The 23,275-nt window shown below is 41.6% G+C and overlaps 1 protein-coding gene across 1 annotated transcript in view; it reads left to right on the top strand.

Annotated features, from left to right (window-relative positions):
• LOC311226313 (bcl-2-related ovarian killer protein homolog B-like) overlaps positions 1–18,053 on the top strand; it is a 41,215-nt gene extending 23,162 nt beyond the window's left edge. Inside the window, exons 4-5 of the mRNA XM_084311728.1 lie at positions 386–549; positions 17,633–18,053. Of these exons, the coding sequence (XP_084167854.1) occupies positions 386–549; positions 17,633–17,758 (290 nt within the window). The 3' untranslated portion in view covers positions 17,759–18,053. The remainder of the gene's footprint in view (positions 1–385; positions 550–17,632) is intronic.
• Positions 18,054–23,275: the final 5,222 nt, after the last annotated feature.

Below are 23,275 nucleotides of genomic sequence, written 5' to 3'. Positions count from 1 at the left end.
ATTGCGTTTAGTTTAGACTTGTGTTTATAATGCAACTATGTTTCTTTAGGTATAACCTGGGGTAAGCTGGTGTCTATGTATGTTTCTATAGGTATAACCTGGGGTAAGCTGGTGTCTATGTATGTTTCTATAGGTATAACCTGGGGTAAGCTGGTGTCTATGTATGTTTCTATAGGTATAACCTGGGGTAAGCTGGTGTCTATGTATGTTTCTATAGGTATAACCTGGGGTAAGCTGGTGTCTATGTATGTTTCTATAGGTATAACCTGGGGTAAGCTGGTGTCTATGTATGTTTCTATAGGTATAACCTGGGGTAAGCTGGTGTCTATGTATGTTTCTATAGGTATAACCTGGGGTAAGCTGGTGTCTATGTATGTTTCTATAGGTATAACCTGGGGTAAGCTGGTGTCTATGTATGCAGTAGTAGGGGCTCTAGCGGTGGACTGCATGCGACAGGGCCGGCCGGCCACAGTCCTCACCTTAGTGGACAATCTCGGACAGATCGTCCGCAAATACCTGGTCTCCTGGCTCAAGAGACGGGGGGGATGGGTGAGTCACTGTTTGGTGCACACACACACACACACGCACACACACACACGCACTCACTCACTCACTCACTCACTCACTCACTCACTCACTCACTCACTCACTCACTCACTCACTCACTCACTCACTCACTCACTCACTCACTCACTCACTCACTCACTCACTCACAGACACAAATGACAATTCTACTTTAGGAGTTTAGGCAGTTATATAAATAAAGTATTTATTTATTACCCAGATATATTTATGATTGGTATTAAATTAAAAGGAAGCAAGATGAAAAGTTGAACTTGGAACTTTCCTAGTCAGGGGGATTTCAACCTGCAACCTTCTGGTGAGGTCTATCATACTGTCACTGAAGATGGCTGAACTTGTCTTCTTACTTTATTAATTCTTTAATAAAGACCTTAAAGGCCTCTACATGCTACAGCAACTTCAAAGCAACTGCAACACAACATCGGCGCGATTTCAACGCGGTTGTTTTAGAGCAGGGGTGGGCAATTATTTTTCCCGGGGGGCCGAATGAGCAACTGAAAATATGTTGGAGGGCCGGGCCAAAATTCCAAACTCAATTATGCATAATATACATTTTATTTCTATATAAAAAGCAGTAAATTGCATTGTTTTGACCCCTGGTAAGAGTGTATGTTATTATTTGGCAATTAAAAGGTGAGGTTAGCTTTCAAAAATATCATTTATTCAAATAGAATTTATTTCCAAAATGATAAACAAAATATGAAACATTAATAACAAAGGGCATGTATGAAAAAGTGCTATACAAATAAAGTTATTATTTTGAGTTTCATATACTATTGAAACAAGGATTTTCTTAGCTTTCTAAAGATATCACATCATCTTATAGCCAAAATAAACAAGACATGTCACTGAACTGTGTAAAGAAAAGTGTCCCAGTAGCCTTTTTTACTTTACATGCCTATATTAAACATTTAATGTTTTCAGAACTGGGAAAAAAAAATATCAAGTGTCCCATTTCACTTGTTATATTTCCACATTTTAGTGTTCTTCAGCTCTTTCTTTTTTTCATTCAGTGTGATAAATCCAGTCTCTGTTGAGCTTTAACAAGTCCATCAAAGTCAGGTTGCATGTCTGAGGTGCATGGAGATGCGAAGCACAGCTGCCAGATGTTCATCAGTGAGAGAGGATCTGTACCTGGACTTGGTAAACGTCATGACTGAGAATGTCTGTTCACATATAGGTGGATCCAAAGAGAACCAACATCTTCTGAGCATGTCTCCTCATGTTTGGAAAGTTCTCCTCCTTGAGAGCAGAGTAGAACTCTAGCAGTGATGCTGACTTAAAGTGCTCTTTCAGTAGTGAATCAGACTGCAGGTCAATGAGTTCAAGCTGAACATCAGTGGGTGCACTATCAACACTGCAGGTAAAGGGAGAGGAAACCAGCTGCATTTCATCCTCAACCTTTTTGAAATCTTGAAAACGCCTTAAATTCATCATGCAGTGCTGCCAACATGGATGAGTACCTGTGCCGGTGATCAGCTGATGGTTTGACTTCTTTCAGGGTTTTCATGTGTTTGAGATTGTTGCTGCCTAGTTGCCTTGAAATTAATTGCAACTTTGTCATGAAGGCTTTCACATGGCTATGCATTTCATGAGCAAAAATGCCCTTGCCCTGCAGTTGTGTGTTCAGTAGGGATGGGTACCGTTCACATTTGAACCGATACGGTACCGGTACCTGTGAATCGATACCGGTACCCAACGGTACCTTTTTTCTGTACTTTAGTCTCTAAAAATGTAATCTACTGTGGGATATTTGTGGATATCCTGGAGAAGAATGTTCTCAGTCAACCGAGGTTTGGATAATAACAACGTTTATTAACCAAACAGATAGAAATATTTATAGTACATAGAGAGAATGGCTGAGGCTCTCGCCCCAGGTGATCAGCTGAAATGACCCAGGAAAAGGACCTGGGCCCTCATGTATCAACCTGACGTACGCACAGATATGTGCTTAAGCCGTGCGTACGACCATTCCTAAGCAAAGTGTGGGATTTATCTATTTGAACTTGTGCTTGACTTTGTGCGTATATTTAAGCACAGGTCGGACCATGCGTAGGTGGCGCCGGTGGTAGAATATTTTCACAGCGCGGAAATAAGCACTGACTGTGCTCTGCGTAACTCAACTCGTTATTATTTTGCGCATATATTGCAGAAATACGGGAACGTTTTGATTATATTTAAAAGGCTTTGCCATTGTTAAACGTAATAAGTGGAACCCCGAAGCTGTAAGCAGAATACAAGTCATATGAACACCCACGATATAAAAACGCATTGCAACGAGAACAGACAGAGGTTATTTGTTGAGTGTATGTGTATACAAAACCCTTGCAATAAATGTGTCTTATGAATGAAAAGCATACATGCTCTGGACACAGAGCATATATCGTGTGGGTGATATTACAGAATTACACTTATTTAGTTTTACAATGTCAAAGCCTAAATCAAAAACGTTCCCGTATTTCTGCAATCTATGCACAAAATAATAACGAGTTGAGTTCTAACAAAGAACGTATTACATGCTGGTAGGCTGATAGAGTAAACTATGATATGAATATGAATATGATATGATCATATAAATACTGGTCCGTCCGCGAGGATATCGAGGACTCGGATAGCCATTAAGCCATTTGAGAATATAGGCGGCCTATAGCCTATAGGCCTACATATTATTTAATGTTTTCATAAGCGTAAAGATACAACAGCTAGATTAATGATCAAGTTAGTTTACTGTATGCAGGCTTCGCAGGGCTGTGTGTTATATATGCGCAAGTTACTGTTGCATAATGTAGGCTGGCTGCTATTATATGTAATTCATAGGCTACCTAATACCAACAACGAAATAGATTGTATCATATGCCTCTACACACATTATATTATACACATCATATTATATCTTGGTTCGGCAGCGCCTCTGTGAACAATCTCTCAGAGTTTGCTCCATCAATAAACGCGCATTTTGGCTGATAATGTGCCGGTGGCCGGAGTCTCATTCAGGCCTAATTGTATTTAATTCAATTGTAATGTTATTACTGGGGTATCTAAAACATCACAATGTAGATCAGGGTTATCCACTGAAGCCATAATGACTCTGATCAGAACCACGGGCTCATGACGAGCGCACACAATAGGCATTGTAGAGCGCAGAGTTGGCGTGCTGAAATTGATTTAATTTCAGTCATTACAGTGCTTAATGTCGGGTCATCTCTTGTCATTTATTTCTGTCAATGTGCTGGTTCTGTAGCAGGACTGGGTCAGTCAACATCCTTGGCTCCCGGCGCACCGAAGATTATACGTTCAAGTTGTTGGTCGGACCTCGGTGATCAATCTCGCTCTCAGTGAAGTCTCTCAGAGTTTGCTTGGGTTAGTCCACTTTTCCACATTTCATGGGGGTGTTCCATTACCGTATATGGTTAATCGGGGCGGTTCTGGTATGCAAATACGTGAAAGTGTGCACGAGCCTCGGCGTAGGACCAAGGTGATATTTATCATGACAGGTGTGCGTAGGACCTGTGTACGCACATGTGATGAATTTTTTTGTGCGTGCACACATTCTAAATTCTGTGCTTAAGTATGGAAATAGAACATTTTCTACGTCACGTTGATGAATGAGGGCCCTCATTCATCAATGTGGCATAGGAAATGTTCTATTTCCACACGTAAGCACAGAATCTAGAATCAGTGCACGCACAGAAATATTGGGATTCATCAACCGTGCGTACACAGGTCCTATGCTCCTCCGTGTTGATGAATACCACTTTGTTCTACCGTCAATGCTCGTGCATGATTATCCATATATGGTCATGAAAGTGATGAAACACCCCCCATGGGATGTGAAATAATGGACTGACCCGAGCGGAACTCTGAGAAACTTCACAGAGATTGTTCACTGCTGTCGAACCAAGAAGACACAACGCGTGTTATGGGATAAATAAAAGGCGGACTTGTAAACGGTGATGTCAGATATCAACGGCTCCCTAAGACCATTGCTGCAATTCTGCCTGGACAGCTCAAAATACTAATAAAGACCGTTCGTTGACCACTGTTTGGCGTTGGTTGTGTGTCATTATAACCGTGCTGTAATATGAATGCCTTTATTAGTTGTGTTCGATTGGCTATATGATTTTTAGAGGCATCTATTTTGTTGTCGGTATTACAGACAACAAAATAGATGCCTCTAAAAATCATATACTATTAGGTAGCCTATATGAATTACATATAATAGCAGCCATAGCCTACATTATGCAACAGTAACTTGCGCATACCAGTGTATGCGACGGACCAGTGTATACCTTATATCATATCATATTCATATAATAGTTTACTCTATCAGCATACCAGCATGTAATATGTTCTTTGTTAGAACTCAACCCGTTATTATTTTGCACATAGATTGCAGAAATACGGGAACGTTTTGATTTACATTAAAAGGCTTTGACATTGTAAAACTAAATATGTGGAATTCTGTAATCATAATACAAGTCATATCACCCACACGATATGCTCTGTGTCCAGAGCATGTATGCTTTTCATTCATTTAAGACACATTATTGCAAGGGTTTTGTAATACACATACACCCTGGTGTCATTGCAATGCGTTTTTTATTCTTTCTTATACAGTAAAAAGGGGGAAGAACACTATATCGTGGGTGTTCATATGACTTGTATTCTGCTTACAGCTTCGAAATTCCACTTGTTTCGTTTAACGTAAAGCCTTTTAAATATAATCAAAACGTTCCCGTGTTTCTGCGGTCTGTGCGCAAAATAATAACGAGTTGAGCTACGCGGAGCGCAGTCAGTCAGTACACCCCGTATATTCCGATAACGCTATATAAACCATGCTGCATTCATTCTGAGAGAAAGATCTATTATTCCAAATGCTATTTATAGGGTTTTGACCATAATTACACTACTGTTGCTATTTTACAATGAACTATAATGAATTACGGTTCATACAGAACATGCCAGTGTTGAAACTAATGCACAGAAGCTCATTTCCTTGTTGTAATAATATATTCTACCACTGGGCGTCAGCTAAGTGTGGTCCGAGCTGTGCGTACACATAAGCACGATGTCAAGTTCAAGTTGAAATTGATGAATCCCACTCTTTGCTTAGAAATGGTCGTACGCACAGGTTAAGCACATATCTGTGCGTAAGACACGTTGATGAATGAGGGCCCTGGGTTCCATCCTAGAGGCAAATCTTTCCTGTGACAAAATGGCAACCAATGTAATAAAAAAAAGTCAACCAACGAACAAGATTATTGTACCGAATCTCCTCTCTGGTAAACAAGAATACCCTGAAGACTCTGGCAGGAACACTCATTAAAGGGTACTATGACTATGTGTGACCGGTGTACTCTTGACGGCGTTGTGTATTAATGATGACAGACATGGATGACTGTTGATGATCTTTATTTCCTCCTGTTAGATTACAATGCAACACATTGCACCAGCATTAGGAACAGCCATCTGCACTGTACGTGAGCCTCTCTGAGTTCCGGAGGGACTCTCTCATAAGAATTACACATTTTAATACATATAATTACATTGGAAAAATATACACAATTGAATACAAAACGGACCAAAAACATGGGAGCTACTGTACACACATACCTGTTAGATTACAATGCAACACATTGCACCAGCATTAGGAACAGCCATCTGCACTGTATGTGAGCTACAATTGGAAAAAGACGTGACTCCATTAACTCCATGTTACCAGCGCACGTGGGTGCAAACCTCCTTACATGCTAGGCTACTAATGTGCATTTATACAGTTCCCTAACCCAGTCAAAACTCCCACGAATCTACACAGGTACATATTATCAACAGGAGTTACATTACAAACTCGTTTCACAGTTTAGGAATGTAACATACAACTTCTAACAACTTTGAGACCGAAGTCTATCATTGAACATAATAATTAGTGCTCACCCTCTCTGAGTTCCGGAGGGACTGACTATCAACCAGTAATCAGGCAGGATGTCTGCTCCGGAAAGGAAGTGTGTCGATTTCAAAATAAAAGCCTTAACTACCAAAAGTGCAATAAAATAGAACGAAAGGAATGAAATCAACTCAAATCAATAAAATAAAACGTTTAGGAGTATTAGTGGAATGTATTAAAGGGTATTTTGTGATGGGGTGTAATTATCTATACAAGGCAACAGGGAGGGGGGTTTGGACATTTACAGGGGCCAGTTTCGAATTGCAGTCTCCCGTAGGTGCTCTTTGAGAGTGGTTTTGAAAGTGGGTAGTGATTCACATTCCTTTACAGCTGTGGGTACGGCGTTCCACATTGTTGTGGCATAATTGCGAAACGTGTTGAGTCCCTTGTTTGAGCCGAATCTGGGTTTAACATGATTTGTTAACATGAGCTCCCTCTGGTGTCGTGGTATTCACTGACCTTTGGGACGTTTTTTGACATGTACATGGGTACCTTAGTCGTGTACTGCAGGGGTTCCCAAACTTTTCAGGCCAGGGCCCAGAAAATAAGGCGTCAGAGAGCCGCGGCCCAATGCACATCGTCAGGTTTTTTTTTTTTTTTTTTTTTGTCAGGCGACCGATTGTTTAAGCCAAATATCACTTCAATCCTATTAAGTTAGTTCAAGTTAGTTATTCATTTATATGTGCTATTTATGAGAGGGCTAACTTGTTGCAAAATAATAATGATAATAATAATAGTCATTAAAATACTATTGTTGCTTCGGTTGTTTTCAGCGTTTTATGTGCATAATCTGTTATTTAGTTTGAAATGTTCGTTGAAATAAGTAGATTTTTCGTTTTTGTTTATTTAACATCCCCTCCAAATTCCTCAGAGACTCAGCAGCCGCCATCACACCAATCATCACACACATAATAAACCTCTCCATAAAACAGGGACACGTCCCCAAGGACTTCAAAATTGCGAGGGTGACCCCTCTGCACAAAAAGGGCAGCAAATTAGACCCAGGCAACTACCGCCCTGTTTCTATTCTCACCTCCATCTCGAAAGTCATGGAAAAAATAGTCTACGAACAGGTCGAAAAGTACCTAGCGGAAAAAAATCTAATCTACGAATTCCAATCTGGCTTCAGAACATCCCACTCCACTGACACATGCCTTCTCTATTTGAATGACCACATCAAACAAGAGGTGGACGCAGGCAAATACTGCGGCATGGTCATGCTGGACCTACAAAAGGCCTTTGACACGGTCAATCACTCCATTCTGATTGACAAGCTAAAAGCAATTGGTTTTGATAGTCTATCAGTGAGCTGGATGCAATCCTACCTTGAGGGGAGGGAACAGATGGTGGAGGTAAACGGTACCCTATCCCCCCCCCTCACAGTGAGCTGTGGTGTTCCACAAGGAAGCATACTAGGACCGCTACTGTTCCTAATTTATGCAAATGACATGTCGTCAGCCTGTGACTGCAACTTGTTCCTGTTTGCGGACGACTCAGCCCTGCTGGTCTCTGACAAGAACAAGTTACAGGTTGAAAAAACCCTCAGCTCGGAACTAGGCAGAATCTGCATATGGCTCGCTGATAACAAACTATCATTACACATGGGCAAAACAGAGTCCATTCTCTTCGGTTCAAATAACAAACTCAGCAAGACCGACGGCTTCTCAGTTACAGTGGGTGACAATATTGTCACAAGGAAAGATGAAATTACCTACCTGGGGTCCATCCTAGAGGCTAATCTCTCCTGTGACAAAATGGCATCCAATGTAATAAAAAAAGTCAACCAACGAACTCGATTCTTGTACCGGATCTCCTCTCTGGTAAACAAGAACACCCTGAAGACTCTGGCAGGAGCACTCATTCAGGGGTACTACGACTATGCTTGCACCTCATGGTACCAAAGCACCTCAAAGGCGCTAAAAACAAAATTACAAACATCTCAAAACAAACTGGTCAGACTACTGCTTGACCTTACTCCTAGAACCCACCTCACCCCTGCCCACTTCGACAACCTAGGATGGCTTAGAGTAGACGACAGAGTACAACAACTTGCAATGGGCCTGGTCTACAAGATACACTACACGACCAAGGTACCCATGTACATGTCAAAATACTTCCCAAAGGTCAGTGAATACCACGATCACAACACCAGAGGGAGCTCCACAAATCATGTCAAACCCAGATTCGGCTCAAATAAGGGACTAAACACGTTTCGCAATTATGCCACATCAATGTGGAACGCCCTACCCAAAGCTGTAAAGGAATGTGGATCACTACCCACTTTCAAAACCTCTCTCAAGGGACACCTACGGGAGACTGCAATTCAACACTGGCCCCTGTAAATATCCTAACCCAATCATTCCAACCCCCTCCAATGTACAGTCATTTACCTAGTATGGTTTTGTCAATAGTTCAATGTACAATTGTGTTTGTTTGTACAGTGTCTCCTCCCCCCCCCCCCTCAATGTACAGTGTTACTTGTTTATACAGTGGGCCCCCCGCCCCCCCCCCCCCCCAACCACCTCCAATGTAAATTACCCAGTATGGTTGTCAATATCCCAATGTACCCAACCCCCCCCACACAACCTCCAATGTACAGTTTCTACGTCAAATGTATATACTCCCTTTTCTTGACTCCTTCTGTATCACAAACAGTACTGTATTTGCAAATCTGGTATGTCATAAATGTATAGATGTAGCAGTACTGACTATCTGTATGTCATGTATGTCATATATGTCTATATGAATTGAAAATGGGGGACCCTGATGGAAACAAGACAAACGTCTTTCTCAGGTCTGCATCCCCTTAACAATTGTATGTATTGAGCCGTACTGTATTGTACCCATTCTGCAATCTGTTAAATAAAGTTTTCATTCATTCATTCATTCATATTAAGTTAATATAAAACCATATAGTCACATTTTAGAATACAATAGAATATAATTTTAGAATACAACTAGAAACACTGTCCTGGCCTGCTTCTAAGTTCAGTGGCCTGACAAAAAAAAAATAATAAAAAAATAAAAAATAAAAAATAAAAGAAATATTTTCTTTTTATTTTCTTTTTATTTTTTTTTATTTTTTTTTAAATCATCTCGCTGCCCACCCGTGGCTGCTCGCGGCCCACCTTTGGGTCGCGACCCCGACTTTGGGAACCACTGGTGTAGTGTATCTTGTAGACCAGGCCCATTGCAAGTTGCTGTACTCTGTTGTCTACGCTAAGCCATCCTAGGTTGTCACAGTGGGCAGGGGTGAGGTGGGTTCTTAATTTGTTATGTCGCCTCCTCTGCCGTCTCGTAGACCCTGGTCCCCTCGTCATATTTCACTTTTAGCCAGGCAGGGAACATTGTTTGAAAGTAGATGTCTCGGTCCTTCAGGATCCTCCGTACCTCTGTATATTATTTCCGTTTTTGGAGAATGCGTAGGGTTTAGTCGTTGTCTAAGTTGACTCGCATCCCCTGCCAGGTAAATCCTTTCTTTTGCCACTCCACCCGTAGTGTTGTTTCTTTGGTTCTGGAGCTGAGGAATTTGACCAAAATGGATCTTGGGTGTGCGTCCGCTGGTGGTTGTGGGCCGATAACCCGGTGGGCTCTCTCGATTTGCAGACTTGTTGTGTCGGGGATAGCAAGGTTTTCATGAAGTAGTTTTTCCACAAACATAATCATGGACGGGGAGTAAGATAAGATAAGATAAGATAAGATAAGATATTCCTTTATTGATCCCCTTGGGGAAATTCAGGCATCATAGCAGCATGGGGGGGAGGGGGGGAGGGGTACAGGTAGTAAAACAACACAGTATACAGGTAGTAAAAGACAACACAGGCAGTGTAAACAAATTGATCAATATGGTCAATATAATTTACTATCTGACTAGTGACTAGTCCTTTTCTGACCCCCCCCCCCACCCTCCTGGATTCGGTATATTCGGATAATTTCACGTCTGTTAGCTTATCTTCCATTTTAGCCTGTAGCTTTAGCATCTCCGCCGTTATATCATCTGTGTTCTGAATCCTCTCTTCGGTCTTCATAATTCGCCCTTCAGCCTCATCCAGTCTTATGTTTGCTTTCTTTAATTCCCCTTTGATATCCTCAACTTGGATCTTGTTGTCCCTTCTAAATAGGGCTGGACAATATGGCCTCTAAATGATATCACAGTATTTTTTGGCTCTATCACAATATATATCGCAATATTTTGACATTTCCTCTAAAGCACTTAAAAAGGCTTGATTTAACCCTTTGATGGATACGTTCACGCAAATATGATGATTATAATAGTCCCTGCAACATATGTCTGCATTAAACCATGAAGATGCTTAAAAAAAATTATTAAATGAAAGGTTTCTAAAATTTTAAAAGAGTAGTCTACTGACACACTAATACAGAAAAAAATGTATTAACGTCTAAGACAATTTATATAAAAACTCTTGGGTGCCTAAGACTTTTGCACAGTACTGTGTTTTCTATCCACTTTAGCCAAAAATACACACACATATATACTGTATGGATTAGGGTTTGTGCAAAACATCACAACGTCCACAATACGTTTAAAAAGTTAATGAACTGTACCTGATATTTATTTAATATCGTCATATTGCCCACCCCTACTTCTAAAATCTCTGTTCTTTAAGTATCAGGCCCAGGTGTATTTTCCAGAGGCGTTGAATCACCCTTGTTGCTATCATAGTTAGCATTAGCAGGGGAGCAGCTATGACTTCACTCGTTTTCGTCTTGCAACTTGCTGTGTTTGTTTCTTATCTTTTTTCCTAGTAGTCATTTCTGCCCTCTTTCACGTTTTAGTTAGTAAACTTCTTTTAAAAAATTGTATTTGCCGTTGAGGGACTTTAGAACCGCATTAGAACGGGAGCTCTTTCTTCACGCCGTCATCCTGTCAGTGTCAAATGCTGTGGAGCTGACGTTATGAAACCAAAATAGTCAAAACAACAGACAGAATTATATACTCATGATTACCTGACTCGTTGGATGTTTTATTCATGGCTATAATGAAAACAAAGATGGTGGTGAATGCTGTGAAACAAACGAGAATGACCTGGAATGACGCAAACATCAAAGTTGTTGTGCTCTTATAATTGGTCAGTGATTGCAGAGGCATATGAGTATCAGGAAAAGTAATGGAATGTAATATTAGATGACAGAACATGGAAAATTCTATATACTGTAGCTAATCTCCATGTGTTATGTGTTATCTCTCCACTCCACACTATGTTAGTGCTTGTGCCAGCACATGAGTTTATATATGAAAAGATTATATACAAATTGTTTTAATCAGAGATTGATTGATTGATTGATTGATTGAAAACTTTATTAACAGATTGCAGAATGGGTACAATACAGTACGGCTCAATACACACAATTGTTAACACATTGTGCGCCAACAACGAGTATACTCGTTATTGCCCGCCAATCGTTGTGCGCCAACAGCGAGTAAACTAGTTTTTGGGATCGATATTTAATTTTGACATTCATAATTCATCCAGCCTCCCTCCGGGACGCAGCTGGACCCTGTCTGATATTGCAACGTCTCAATACCGCCCCCTGGTGGATTTCGGGCGAGTTACACTCCACGCCAAACCGAAAGTGGCGCTCGGTGTATCTGGGAAAATCCTCCAGCAGAGATATATTGCGTGGGTCTAGATACACACTCGAGTGCATTGGATCGCTTTCGAAACGCAAGAATCAATATGATTTTAGCGTTTATTGCGTCATACAAACGGAAATGGATCTAGCAGATCGACATCAAATAATTGGAATTTTTTTCCTCCAGACTCATCGGCGAACGGTAAGAGGAATCTAACGTTATTTTCAGCTCGATTGTTTATTTATTTCACTGCAATCCATCTGCTATACACTCCAAAAACATACTTATATTCACGAGGGTACTAACACGACAATGTATGAATGGAAAAATATAACGTTCCCACATCCGAAACGATAGATACCCGATGTTGAATGGGCCATAGTAATGTCGATATAGCTATAATATTTAAAAAGTTATAGCCCTGCAAAGAAGGTGAGCCACTCCATAGGCTTACAGCGCTGGCAGAGAGGGCACAAAGATGGGCACAATGCCTGGCAGACAATGTGTTAAGGGGATGCAGACCAGAGAAAGCCTTTGTCTTGTTTACATCAGGGTCCCCCATTTTCAATTCATCATAACATTTATGACATACACACGACATACAGATATACAAATATACAGTACTGTTTAAGAGACAGAGTTTCTAAAAGAGAATGATTATTATTATATTATTATTTAAGATTATATATAGACAGAGAGAGAATCTACCCCTAACCCTATACAGCTAGGAACCAGCAATCTACCCCATAACTCTCATGACATGTCACATTAAAACACGTGGGAAGAACACGGATTTGTTTATTCTGTGATAATTACTCCTGAAGCTTCACAGCCCAGACATGGTAACGGTGCAGCTCCACACTTTATACCTGATGATGTCACACGTTTGATTCTTACTTCTCTGGTTTCTGGCGTTGGAAGAGAGAGTAGCTCATGTTCACACATATTGATTGCACTTTATTAGGCCAAGGAAATAAAGGAAATAATAAATAATAAATAGTTGTATTCTTAATTTGAGTGGTTTTCCCCTTAAAATATCATACAATTTAGTCATTTAGCTGAAGCTTTTATCCAAAAGGACTTACAGATTGTGAACAACAAGTCAGCAGGAGGGGTACATCTCTGACAGCTAAGGGTCAGTGGCACTGTTCTTCTTCAAATAGTATCGATCATTGTTGAGTGAGGACTGAGAATAGCCTGCTTTAAAAGTGGCTGCTGTCCCTTTTAGTGGGAGTAACCTGTTCCTTCATCTCATGGGAAGCTCTATGGCGCCATCTATTAGTTAAGAACCAAAACTACACCAAATTAAATGGCATTTTCAGTGATGATGATGATGATGGTTTGCTCAATTTAAATTCAAACTTTAATAATAATAATAATAATAATAATAATAATAATAATGACTTGGATTTATATAGCGCTCTTCATGACACCCAGAGCGCTTCACAGAGTCCATTATTCGTTCATACACAGTCATACCGGTGGTGGTAAGCTACAATTGCAGCCAGAGCTGCCCTGAGGCAGACTCACAGAAGCGTGGCGAACAATCATCGCCTACGGCCCCTCCGACCACCACCAACATTCATTCACATGCATACACATTCATACGAGGCAAGTAGGTTAAGTGTCTTGCCCAAGGACACAACGGCGATGGGATGGACATGGGCTTGAGCGGGATTTGAACCACCAACCCTTCGATTATTGGACGACCCGCTCTACCGCTGAGCCACGCCGCCCCACGATTTAATATGGACTCATGGTCCAGATAAACAAATAAAACTTACACAACCTATATAAAATTACACACAACAGGCAAAAATAACATCACTTAAAGTTAAAATTAGAGGTGGGCATAGATCATTTTTTTTTAATCTAGATTAATCTATCTGCAATCCTGGATTTAATCTAGATTAATCTAGATTAAAATGGCTAAAAAAAAAAAAAAAAAAAAAACTGCCGAAGGCATTCAAAATATGTGTGTTCTACCCAAATAATGACCAGAAGTAAGTCCTTACTTTTTCTTTCCTCCTTATGTTTCTCAGGCCAGGTGGCCCATTACACCATGAGCCCATCTCCCGTTTCCAAAATGCATTACAGACTGTTTGAAAAAGCTGTTTTGCTATGATTGGTAATGAAATATCAAAATAATGTTCAATAAGATGTACTTGTGTTTAATAAGTTGTTTTATTCAGAAGTTAACACAAATAAATAATATTACCAGTACAGTACAGTATCTAGCACACTCTCAGGAGCAAAACAGAAAGAATCATTTCAAACTTGAACTATGTGACATGGCTTGAATCAACTGCTCCAGTGGAGTTGCTCAGTGGCCAATGGTGTCAACTGTGGTTGTACTGGGCAGCTCCCAGGTGTGAATGGAACTGTATGAATGTGAAGCAGGGCGTTCCTGAAAAAGAGCATCTGTGCTCAGCGAACCTACCCTGGGTAAATAAAGGTAAAAAAAAAAAATCTAAAAAAGATTTATTTTTTTTAGATTAATGCGTTAATTATATTATCGCGCGATACTAGTATAGCGTTAACGCAGCACGTTAACGCCGTTAACGGCCCAGCTCTAGTTAAAATACACATCAATGTCCCACAAATAGACAGCTGTGCCAATGTCTCCACATAGATGAGTGGTAACGCGTGTGGCACTGAACCTAATGTCCGTTAAAACCAGAATGATCTGAGTTCCAGAGTCATTTAGCCGACAGATACATTTATACATGAGATTTCTTAAACAGCTTGGAAGGTGCAGCCACGGACATTTCACTTGCACTATACCATCTAGGTCTTTTAAGTAATATTCTCATTAAGTGCTTTTTTGTAGCTTGCAGTTGCAGTCTCAATATACTGAGAATCCCTCGTTTGTACGGCAGAAGGCAGTTACATTGAAACCTTGCAAGATGCACCCATTTAGAAAACCCATACCTTGTCTTACAAGTAAAAAATCATGACGGAATAACATTGAAATGATTGGCTATTTTTAAAGGTGCTATAGATACAGTAACATTTTATGTAGAGTAATCTTTATGAGTAATTATTTTTATAATATATCCACAGAGCTTTTAGAAAGGTGCAGAATAAAAGTATTGCTTTTCCCCAAAGACATGATGGAAATAAGTCGACTTTATCATGTTATTCTTGACACTGAATGAAAGGTTTGAGGCTGGTAATAACAACACCAGCCCACAGGCCACTGCAACGGAGGGGGGGGGGGGCTGCTGAGGGAGACTCAGTGTTCAGGGTAACAGAACATGAGGTGAGGAGGACCTTTAAGAAAGTGAATATCAGGAAGGCAGCAGGACCGGACGGTATCCCCGGCCATGTCCTAAAAGTCTGTGCCGACCAACTGGCCCCCGGTATTCACTGACATATTTAACCTGTCCTTGGAACAGGCTGTCATCCCCACCTGTCTGAAGAAGTCCACTATCATCCCTGTACCCAAAAATTCCAAGCCTGCTTGCCTCAACGACTACCGCCCTGTAGCTCTCACCTCTATAGCCATGAAGTGCTTTGAGAAGCTAGTGAAGGGCTACATCTGCTCCTCCCTCCCCATCAACCTGGACCCCCTGCAATTTGCATACCACCCCAACAGGTCCACGGAGGACGCCATAGCCCATGTGCTCCACACAGCAGCATCACACCTGGACAAGAGGCAGGGGAACTATGTGAGAATGCTATTCATCGACTACAGCTCAGCATTCAATACCATAGTCCCCTCCAAACTCATAGCCAAGCTCAGGGACCTGGGCTTGAACTATGACCTCTGCCAGTGGGTCTTGGACTTCCTGACGGGTAGACCCCAGGTGGTGAGAGCAGGCAACTGCACCTCCTCATCCATCACCCTCAACATAGGAGCCCCCCAGGGCTGTGTTCTGAGTCCCCTCCTCTACTCCCTGTACACACATGACTGTGTGGCTCAGCGGAACAAAAACACAATCATCAAATTTGCTGATGACACAGTAGTGGTGGGCCTGATCTCTGCAAACGACGAGAGGGCCTACCTGGAAGAGGTCAAGGTCCTGGCGGGATGGTGCCAAGAGAACAGCATCTCCCTGAACGTCAGCAAAACAAAGGAGATGATTGTGGACTTTAGGAGGTTGGGGGTCAGGGACTACAGCCCCCTCAGCATCGACGGGGCACCGGTTGAGAGAGTGAACAGTTTTAAGTACCTCGGAGCCCACATATCCGAGGACTTGACATGGACCACACACATTGACAGTGTTGTGAAGAAGGCACGGCAACGCCTCTACTTCCTCAGGCGCTTAAGGAAGTTCCAAGTCAGTCAGAAGATCCTTAAGAACTTCTACTCATGTACAATAGAGAGCATCCTGACTGGCAATATCACCTCCTGGTTTGGGAATAGCACCGCACAAGACCGTAGCAGACTACAGAGAGTGGCCCGTTCAGCCGAGCGCACAATTGGAGGGGGGCTTCCCACTCTCCAGAACATTTACAACAAGCGGTGCAGGGGTAAGGCTAAGAGAATTATCAAGGACTCCAGCCACCCAAACAACTGCCTCTTTGAACTGCTGCGGTCAGGCAAGCAATACCGGAGTCTCATGGCAAGCACAGAAAGACTCAGAAGAAGCTTCTATCCCCAGGCCATCAGGTTGCTCAACGAACAATAACACTATGCAACAACCATCAAATGCACTCACAGCACACACATCCGCACACACTCACTTTAAACAATCAACCCACTGCAGCACCCACTCTACACACTTTAGAACACCTAGACACACTTTATATTTATTGGCAAAGAATTTGCACTACAACCCATACCTCAGGACACCTTACTGTAAATTGTAAATTGTACCTAAATTGTACCTCATCCCATTTCTGCTCTGCACTATATAGTATATTGTATATTAGTATATTGCTTAGTATATTGTATGGTAACTCAGTTACTCCTATCCTGCATTGAACATTGTACATATGTACATACTGAACACTTGTGTCTACGTACGTGACTTCTATTTTTTACTTTTACTTGCTATACTTATTTTATTTCATACTTATCTTTTGTCTAGCACAGTCTCTGGAGCGTAACAGAAAGAAGCATTTTGTATAAAAGTATTCTGTACTTCTGTATGACAACTATTAAAGAAACTTGAAACTTGAAGTCATATTTTTTATGACTCATGCTTTTGTCAAATAAACTAAACTAAATTGATGAATGAATTTATCATTTAAACGTTTTTTGCGGGTCCAAAATGAATGTTGTTTACATGTGTGCATGTATCCCCTCACTACACTACACATTTCCCCACGTGGAATGCACCTGATTCTGATTGGATCAATTATATGCTGGTGCTCTAGTGCAACATCTAGTGGCTGAATGTTATCTATAACACCTTTTACGTTTATTACATACAAAATACTAAAATGTATGTTTGAGGAAGCAGTCATCTGTTATCTCACGCCGCATCATGCTATCTATGTCTGATCTGTTCTGTAGTATTTAGTCATAAAAAACCCTCTGCTTCCTTCCTTCCTGTCTGCAGGGGGACATTCTGAAGTGTGTGGTGAAGAGGAAGCTCAGCCAGGAACCCCACTGGACCTCAGCGGCCATAGAATCCCTCAAGTACTTCCTCACTACGCTGTACGTCTACGCCATGAAGGAGCCGTGAACCACAGACGTACGGAGACGAGGGTTAGGGTTAGTACTTCCTCACTACGCAGTACGTCTACGCCATGAAGGGTTAGTACTTCCTCACTACGCAGTACGTCTACGCCATGAAGGGTTAGTACTTCCTCACTACGCAGTACGTCTACGCCATGAAGGGTTAGTACTTCCTCACTACGCAGTACGTCTACGTCATGAAGGGTTAGTACTTCCTCACTACGCAGTACGTCTACGTCATGAAGGGTTAGTACTTCCTCACTACGCAGTACGTCATGAAGGGTTAGTACTTCCTCACTACGCAGTACGTCTACGTCATGAAGGGTTAGTACTTCCTCACTACGCAGTACGTCTACGTCATGAAGGGTTGGTACTTCCTCACTACGCAGTACGTCTACGTCATGAAGGGTTAGTACTTCCTCACTACGCAGTACGTCTACGTCATGAAGGGTTAGTACTTCCTCACTACGCAGTACGTCATGAAGGGTTAGGGTTAGTACTTCCTCACTACGCAGTACGTCTACGTCATGAAGGGTTAGTACTTCCTCACTACGCAGTACGTCTACGTCATGAAGGAGCCGCGAACCACCTGACGTACGGAGACGCCTCCTGGTGGACATGCAGAGGACTGGCACTGCAGTTGGACTTTGTCTTCAGTGTCCCACGGCAACTATCTCCAAAACTGTACTGGTTTCAGGAATATTAAAAACAGCCTTATTTTCACATTGAAAACTTGATGGGAGGGTTTGAATGGGTCTCATCTGCTCTCAGGGGTTAAATGTCTTGAGGGAATCGAACCGGGAACCTCCGGATTACCAGACGACTGCTCTACCTCCTGAGCCACTGTCGCCCCACAACTAGCATCATGCCGGTCATATTGAGAACACACCACTTGGTTTCTAAGACATCTTGACTCGAGCTGGTGTCATGCAGTGAGGAACAGGATACCACCTACTACTGAGTGACCGCTTGACACATGTCTCATTGGCATTTCTTTCACGTTGTCATATTTCTGTCATATTTCGTTGTCACAAAATGAACGTCAACCAAATGCTGGTACATTTTGGTCATGGCCTAATATTATCTCAGAATCCTATATTGGAATTCTAGGACTCTTGTGATCAGCAGCTATTGCGACATCATCATCATCATCATCATCATCATCATCATCATCATCATCATCATCATCATGAGAATGTTATCATTCCATTTGGGCTGTGGGGGTGCTTAATGTCTGAAGGAGTCGACTGAAGGCTTCTTGTCCTCTGCAAAAGCATGCAATTGGTCCACTGATGGATACATCTTGATATTTGTCTAGTCTAGTGTGTTCATTAGATGGGTGAAATCCTCTTTCAGTGCCTCTGTGCCTGTTTTCTTAGGCAGTTAGCCTCTGGTATGCGTGCCATACGCTTCTAGGCCTCTTTTCTTTTGGAAAGACCTTTCGACCGATTAGTCGACTAATATGGGTCAGCCCTAGTATGGATGTAGAGCAGGGGTTCTCAAACTTTTTTATACCACAACCCCATTTTATTTAGGATATTTCTTTTGGCGATCCCAGGGCCCATTTCATTCTTGCATGATGAAGGATAATAACGATAATCTAGCGTTGATTTCAGGAAGATTCGATAATCAGGCGAAAAATTACAACGTGATAAGTGGATTTCACTAAAGGGCTATTATCGCATCTTTTCCTGGGATTACTAAGAATCACCCAAACTATACTCATATTCAAAGCGGAAATGTACAGATGAAAAAACAATCTGTTTTTTGCATGTTGACCAGAAGCAACTCACTGACAATCAACGGTGTTATTAGACCCATAGCTATAATATAAAATATATTTTAAGCACTCGCAAGTTTCGCAGTCTCCCCATTGACTTACAGCGATGGCGTTCTACCCAGAAGGTAGACAGCGACCCCTGACGCTGAATGAGTTAATGTATCGCGTAATTTCAATGTGGAATTAAAGGAACACGCCAACTTTTTGGGTAATTAGCTTATTTGCCATCTACCCTCGAGTTAGACAAGTGGCCCAGGAGGTAGAGCAGTCGTCTGGCAATCCGGAGGTTCCCGGTTCAATTCCTGCTCCTCCCGGGCAGCGTGTGGATGTGTCATTGAGCAAGACACTTAACCCCTAATTGCTCCCGATAAGCAGGTCGGCACCTTGCATGGTTGCCTCCGCCGTGAATGTGTGAGTGAATGGGTAAAATGTGAGTAACAAATTGTAAAGCGCTTTGGATAAAAGCGCTATATAAAAAAGCAGCCATTTACCATTCTTCTCTGCATGCATTAGGCTTAGGGAACAGCCGCACTGTTAGCCTAGCATAGCGCCATTCACTGGAAGTAGGTGTGCCAGTGTAGCCGAGTTATAGTTTATATCTGCTTAGAAAACGAAAATGTATTTTCTAATTTTTTTTCACGTGGTAAATGCACATGTTTACAGGAACGTTTTGGAGTTGTATTTTTTTTTATGCACTGTCACCTACTGTACCCACGACCCCACTTTGGGTCGTTACCCGTAGTTTGAGAACCGGTGATGTAGAGGTTCACTTCCTGTCTCTGATCTGACAATAACACAGTTACAACAGTTACACACCACTATGGGTGTCATAGTAAATGTTCTGCTCTAGTAAACGTGTTGTGAGCCTTTCATTGATACAGTAAACTTCATGCATTTATACTAGGGGTGTAAAGGTACACGTATCCGTACCGAACCGTTTCAGTGTGTACCATACCGAACGCGTCTATTTTTTTACCAACGGATTTCCAGTTCCGCGTTCGCGTTCTGCGATCTGATTGGCCACTGACGTTTCTGGTGCGATCTGATTGGCCACTGACGTTTCTGGTCATGTGACATGTGCGCCCAATCGCGTGACGCCTGTGTCTTTGCCCATTTCCGCCTCGAACGGCATGCAAACTACCTAACGCCTAGTTTATCACTGGTTAAGCTTAGGCGACTCTTTCGAAGTTGGTTAAGGTTAGAGTTTGGAATCAGGGCTGGTGTTCTATCGCCCTGCTCTAAGACAAACTCTAATCTTAACCAACTTCGAAAGAGCGCCTAAGCTTAACCGGTGAAAGAAACAGGCGTCACACGATTGGCCGCACACGACCAGAAACGTCAGTGGCCAATCAGATCGCAGAATGCGCACGTGGAACTGGAAATCCGTTGGTAAAAGTATTGACGCATACCGAACGGCTGTGTAGTGTACCGAACGAATACAACGGTATGTTAACCACTAACGACCGCCCACCGGGGGCTGTTTTTTTCACAATATTATTATTATAATTTTTATTTAAGTCGATTATTAATTTCAATATAGAATATTCGTTGACAGCCCTACAAGTACAATTAGTTACTGCACACTACATCACCCCTGAGTGGAACATGGAACGCCAAACTTTCCCCCACTGTACCGAAACCCTGTACCGAACCTTGACTTCAAACGTTTTTTTGTGTACCGTTACACCCCTAACTCAAACAAAGTGCTATAGGAACACCCCTAATTTATACCGTGTTTATAGCTGCAGTCTGTGTGTGAACGCGGTCATTGACAACTAAGTTGTTGGATCATGTCTTCTTGCAGTCTGGGTTCATCCCCTGTATGCTGCAAATCAGCACTTAGATTCAGTGATTGCATGGTAAATGGCCAAACACACTGTATGGTAAATGGCCAAACACACTGTATGGTAAAATGGTCAAACACACTGTATGGTAAATGGCCAAACACACTGTATGGTAAATGGCCAAACACACTGTATGGTAAAATGGTCAAACACACTGTATGGTAAATGGTTAAACACACTGTATGGTATGGTAAATGGTCAAACACACTGTATGGTAAATGGTCAAACACACTAAACGTAAAAGAATGCCACAAAAGTGTACATTTCACAATGTTTGATGGTTTTAATATTCAATTCCAATTTGTGTAAATATTTAATTTATAATTTTAGTAATGCTGATTGTAATGAAGATACAGGTCTGCTGGCGGTCACTTGCACAGTGTTAAATTATAATTGTGTGTGTGTGTGTAATTTGTTTTTTTAAACTCTAAAATAAACGTCTAACACGATCCACAGCAGCTGATTTAGTGTTGATCAATATTTAATTTTTTTATTTAACCTTTATTTATCCAGGAATGTCCCATTGTCGAGATACAAGATCTTTTCTTCCAGGGAGTCCTGACCAACACGGCACACAACAAGTTTCAACATAAAAACAGGGCATATAGAATATACAGTACATTAAACAAAAAAACATACAAATCAAATACAAACACAGAAGGCCATTTGTGCAGTGGCAAGAAGCATAATCGGATCAGCAATAGCATCATGTAAAACAGTTACATGTTTCATGAAGGGCTAGTCGTAGCATACCTTTAAAATCATTCACAGTAGGAAGTGCCTCTAGACAAAGTTTCACTTGCAGCGTATTCCATAAAAAGGGAGCATAGTAGGAGAATGCAGCATTACCAAGCTCTGACTGCATCAAAGGAACATTTAAAAGCATCCCATTTGCTGCTCGTCTGGTATTAAAAAAGCAAGTATAAAAGGACAGAAGTCTGGAGATATATAAGGGCAGCTTACCTAGCAATGACTTGAAAATCAACATGTGTGATTGTCTTCTTTGGTACAGAGAGGACCATCCTAAAGACTGATACAAAGTGCAGTGGTGGGTGCGAGAGCCTGCACCCGTTACAAAACGTATAGCAGCATGGTACGCAGAATCCAGCTTTTTAAGCGGGGAGGAAGGAGCATGCATATAAATCACATTGCCATAGTCTAATACAGACAGAAAGGAACTCCGCACAATTCTCTTCCTGGCTTCAGACGGGGGAAACATTTCTTTAAACGGAAGAAAAAGCCCAGTTTAGGCCTAAGTTTTCTCAGTAGACTATAAGACTCTTCAGCAAGATGGAGCCTCTCGTCAACTTCAGTACCAGTCGATCAGGGGGGCCACATGTCGTAGTGATGAGCAATAAAGCAACATGGTCTCCTTCAAGACCATAGGTTAGGGTTAGACCATATATATTTTTTTATACCTTTATTTAACCAGGTAAAATGCTTGAGATCAATGATCTCTTTTACGAACAAGACCTGACCAAAATGGCTGCAATAAAAATAATAAACCAAGTTACAACATACAGGACAAAACAAAGAGATAACAGAAAAAATTATTAAGCAAGCCCCACCACACCCTTAACATTATGTAACATGTAGCATCAGCATTATGTATAAATGCATTTGCAAAGTGCAGAGTTTTTTTTTAAGTCCGTTCCAAGTAGAGGTACATGAAAGCCCTCTTCCCAAACTCAGTGCGAGTTCTGGGGACTGAGGCATAAAGATAACCCTGAGATTTTATTCACTCGCTGGAGTGCCTTCCTCTCCTTAGCAGTGCAGTTTCCATACCAGACCGTGATTGAGCTGGTAAGGACACTCTCAACCGTACTTCTATAGAAGTTGCTGAGAATTTTGGAATCTTCAAAATTCAGAATCTTCAACTATGAAGAACGACAAAGGGACA

This window comes from Notolepis coatsorum, assembly GCF_963971535.1.
Source record: "Notolepis coatsorum genome assembly, chromosome: 4".
NCBI lineage: Eukaryota > Metazoa > Chordata > Actinopteri > Aulopiformes > Paralepididae > Notolepis > Notolepis coatsorum.
Note: the sequence above shows the minus strand (reverse complement) of the source record. Positions and strands in the feature narration are given on the sequence as shown.